At 42.9% G+C, this 1,834-nt stretch overlaps 1 protein-coding gene across 1 annotated transcript; it reads right to left on the reverse strand.

The window, feature by feature from the left end:
• Window positions 636-1,511, reverse strand: LOC109228028. Its single transcript, XM_019393212.1, has one exon. The coding sequence runs from the start codon at window positions 1,509-1,511 to the stop codon at window positions 636-638; it is 876 nt and encodes a 291-aa protein (XP_019248757.1).

Consider the following 1,834-nt stretch of genomic DNA (forward strand, 5'->3'; position numbering starts at 1 on the left):
TTTGTGACTGACTTGTAAATTGTGTTACACAGTCCTATTGGCCTAAATTTTTTTAACATTGAAGCTTGGGGGCATTTAGGGATTAGGCACAATAGAGTTTGGTTCATGGTGTCATCCATAGAACTTGAAGAGAAGCATTTTTGACAGAAGTTTTTGACAGAGTCACGTACTATGTCCCAGTATTTTTGGTAAAAGAAGGGGTGGAGGCCATCAGGGCCAGGAGATTTAAAAGGTTTATGGGAGAAGACTGCCTTTTTTATCTCACTCAGATCAAGAGATCTGTCCATAAAGGCTTTTTGGCTTTCAGATAGATTGAGGGACATAGTGGAATGGTTTGAGAAAGCCCATGGGGCTTTGGTGTGGGATGTGGTATATAGATCAGTGAAGAAACCCAGAATTGCTGCTTGAATATCCTTCTGGTCATGGAGCCAGTTTCCATTCTCTTCTTTAAGAGAGAGGATTCTGTTCCTTCTTCTTCTATTGAGGGTGGAGGTGTGAAAGGATCTAGTATTAGCATCACCCTCATTAAGCTATCTTATCCTAGATTTGAGCTTCCAGAAATCCTCTTCATTTTTAAGGATTAGGTTAAGTTCAGTAGTTAAATTAGTCTCAAGGTGTAACAGGTAACTACTGAACTAGTAGTTAGGAGATCTCTGGATTCCAGAAATTCTAGCTAGGATTCTTCTCTTTTGGTGAAATATGTTACCAAAGATTTCTTGGTTCCACATGGTGACCAGAGTCTTGAAGGAATCAGTGGATTGAAGGAGGTTGGAATGATCTGAGAATGCCCTATTGATGATGTTAGGAAAAGATGGGTGGCTAGCCCACATTGGCTCAAACTTGAAGGGCCTTGGTAGGTAATTGTTTGGAGAGCCTACCAAGTTAATTTTAAGAGGACAGTGGTCTGAGTGGGTCCTAGGGAGGTGCATCACAAATGCCTCAGGGTACTGCTGAATACAACCTTCATTGGCGAAGCACCTATTTATTCTTTCCAGGATTAGAGAAGTTCTATTACTGTACCTTTTATTAGTCCAAGTGTATTTACTTCCTTTGTAGACTAGGTCTAAAAGGTTACACTCATTTATACAGTTCCAGAACATATTGCTGCGGCTGAGGGTTATGGGATTGCCCCCAAATTTATCCCTGGCCTTCAAGACTTCATTGAAGTCTCCACCTACAAACCATTTGGTTGTGAGGTTTTTTGATGTTGTGATTAGGTTCTCCCATAGGAGTTTCCTATTGGCTAAAATATTACTAGCATAGATCGCAGAGAAGAGCCATAGAGGGTGGTTGGGACTTACCTTTACCATTGCATGGAAGCCTTGAGGGGTCGTGGACACTTCTTCCACTGCCACATACTCTTCTTTCCACATGAACACTATTTCCCTAGAGAGCCCTACTGCAAGAGACTGGATGATCATATCAAATTGGAGCTCTTGAGCCAGTTTCTGGTGGTCTGCCATTTTTGTTTCAAGCAGAACAAGCATGGCCGGCTTGTGCATTTTCACCATTTCCATACAGTGCCTCTTGAATTCGGCACTATTTCCCCCTAACATTCCATATGATGTAATTCATCAGTGGAGTTGGGGGTGGTTGGTGAGGTCCCTCTTGAGGGTTTCTTGGTCATTGCAGACATTTTGTTGGAGGTGCAGGGGACTTCCTTTGAGGCTCAGCATTGGAATTAGATTCAGTAAGGGCTTGATTGGTCCGTGGGTTTGGATGGAGACCAGGCTCATTCCACACTTGACCATCGCTCTGGGATAGAGAACAACTATCACCTCGCTAGTTTCTGTGCTGAACTCTATCATTCTCACCGAGTCCAGTAGGATCGAGT

Source organism: Nicotiana attenuata, chromosome 6 (assembly GCF_001879085.1).
Source record: "Nicotiana attenuata strain UT chromosome 6, NIATTr2, whole genome shotgun sequence".
NCBI classification, from domain to species: Eukaryota; Viridiplantae; Streptophyta; class Magnoliopsida; order Solanales; family Solanaceae; genus Nicotiana; species Nicotiana attenuata.